Source organism: Tasmannia lanceolata, unplaced genomic scaffold (assembly GCF_043159265.1).
Source record: "Tasmannia lanceolata isolate RefF3 unplaced genomic scaffold, GAP_Taslan_0.1 ptg000003l, whole genome shotgun sequence".
In the NCBI taxonomy this organism is placed as follows: domain Eukaryota; kingdom Viridiplantae; phylum Streptophyta; class Magnoliopsida; order Canellales; family Winteraceae; genus Tasmannia; species Tasmannia lanceolata.
Genome location: NW_027518680.1, coordinates 37,263,109 through 37,264,785, shown reverse-complemented (window position 1 = coordinate 37,264,785; position 1,677 = coordinate 37,263,109). Strand labels below are relative to the sequence as shown.

Below are 1,677 nucleotides of genomic sequence, written 5' to 3'. Positions count from 1 at the left end.
AAACAGAGATACACGGGGGCCTGAATCGGCGTCAAGCTAGAAAAGATATATCAAAAAGAAGTAAAAGAAAGCTAGAAGAAATATGAATAATCAACTGAGAAGAAACTCCCATGACTTCAGGCAAGGATTGAGCAAGACAAAGGGGGCAATGGAGCCATCTAAAGCAACAAGAGAATAGGTCTCTTTCTGTTAATACCCACAACATGATGAGGATGGGAGTCATTTCTGCCGTTTGTAGAGAGTTCCTTGAGCATCACTGGATATGGTTTGGAGAAGATCCATCGTGAATGAAGAGGGTAGAAGTCTTTCTCCTTTGATGGGGCACTCTACCTTTGAGAGGTAATCAACAACACCATTAGATTCTCTCCAGACATGAGTGATTTCCCAGGATTTGAAACTAATCAGCTTGGAGTGAATTGAATGAAGGAGTGGTCTCTGCTTCCAGTGACATCTGATTGTGCCCAAGATGTTTAGAGCTGAAGTGAGGGAGTCCGATTCAATCCAGAGATTTCCAATTCCTTCATCGGAGGCCAGATGGATTCTTTTATGAATTGCTTCCATTTCAAGCTGCTGGATGCTTTTTTCCGAGGTGTTAACAGAAAATGCAATGGAGGCCATACCTTTTCCATTTCGGATGATGCCTCCAATAGATGCTCTGTTTTCTTCGAGAGAGGCATCAATATTCACTTTGGATCTGCCTTTAGGTGGAGGGATCCATTTAGAGAATTTCTCAGGAATGTCTGAAGGGCTGACATTGAGATTGAAAGACTTTGCAAACAGGAGGCTTCTGGGGTTGGGGGAATCTGTCATTCCCAAGTGAATGATTCGAACTCTGATATTAGCTAGGATCTCCCTTAGGATGATTTGCTTATGGTTTTTCTTTCCTTCGAAGATTTTGTTGTTTCTTTCGAGCCAAGTGTGATGAATAGCAGAGTTGAATGCTATTCTCATTGCGGTATCAATTATGTTCCTACCTGGGAATTCTTTTCTGATCCATTCCTCCTCCTTTTCGATAGATTTGAGAGGTTTCCTTCGGGTGGAGAAGCGCCACAGTATCGATCTCCATACAGTATCGATCTCCATATCCATGAGGAGAAAGAACATCCGAAGAATAAGTGATCATGAGTTTCAGTGTCATTCAGGCACAGAGGGCATCTTGTTTCTCTGGAAGATCCAAGAAAAAGTAATATGTCCCTAGTGCTGAGCTTGTATAGGAGAGCTTGCCAGGAGATAAAAGTCTGCTTTGGGATTGAGCCTTTGAACCAAACAGTGGAGGCCCAAGGAATTTTTGGATGAGAGATTCGAGTGATGTTCCAGGCACTCTTATTGGAGAACCTCCCATCTGGGTTTGCAACTCCATTCTAGTAGTACATATCCCATGTTTCTCTCTCTCAACGACTTCCTGATGAGGGAAGACTCTTTGCAAACGCCAATCACATAGGCATTAAAACCCAATAGGCCATTGTGAATCCTGTTTCCGTTGCTTGAGCCCTACTCCAAACCGAATTGTGTTGAAGGCCATATTGGAATCTATCTCAGATATAGCATAAAAACTCTTATTCACTATAAAACTCCTCTCTCTTTTTTTCCCAAGGAAACATCACACGGTGAGGGGAGAGTTCGTTCTTTTTTATAATCAAGGTTAGTGACTTTTTGTTTTGTTTTGTTTTTTTTTTC

The 1,677-nt window shown here is 42.0% G+C and overlaps 1 protein-coding gene across 1 annotated transcript; it reads right to left on the bottom strand.

Moving 5' to 3' along the window:
* Positions 1-219: 219 nt before the first annotated feature.
* Positions 220-1,083, bottom strand: LOC143869748 (uncharacterized). Its single transcript, XM_077376307.1, has one exon. The coding sequence runs from the start codon at positions 1,081-1,083 to the stop codon at positions 220-222; it is 864 nt and encodes a 287-aa protein (XP_077232422.1).
* Positions 1,084-1,677: the final 594 nt, after the last annotated feature.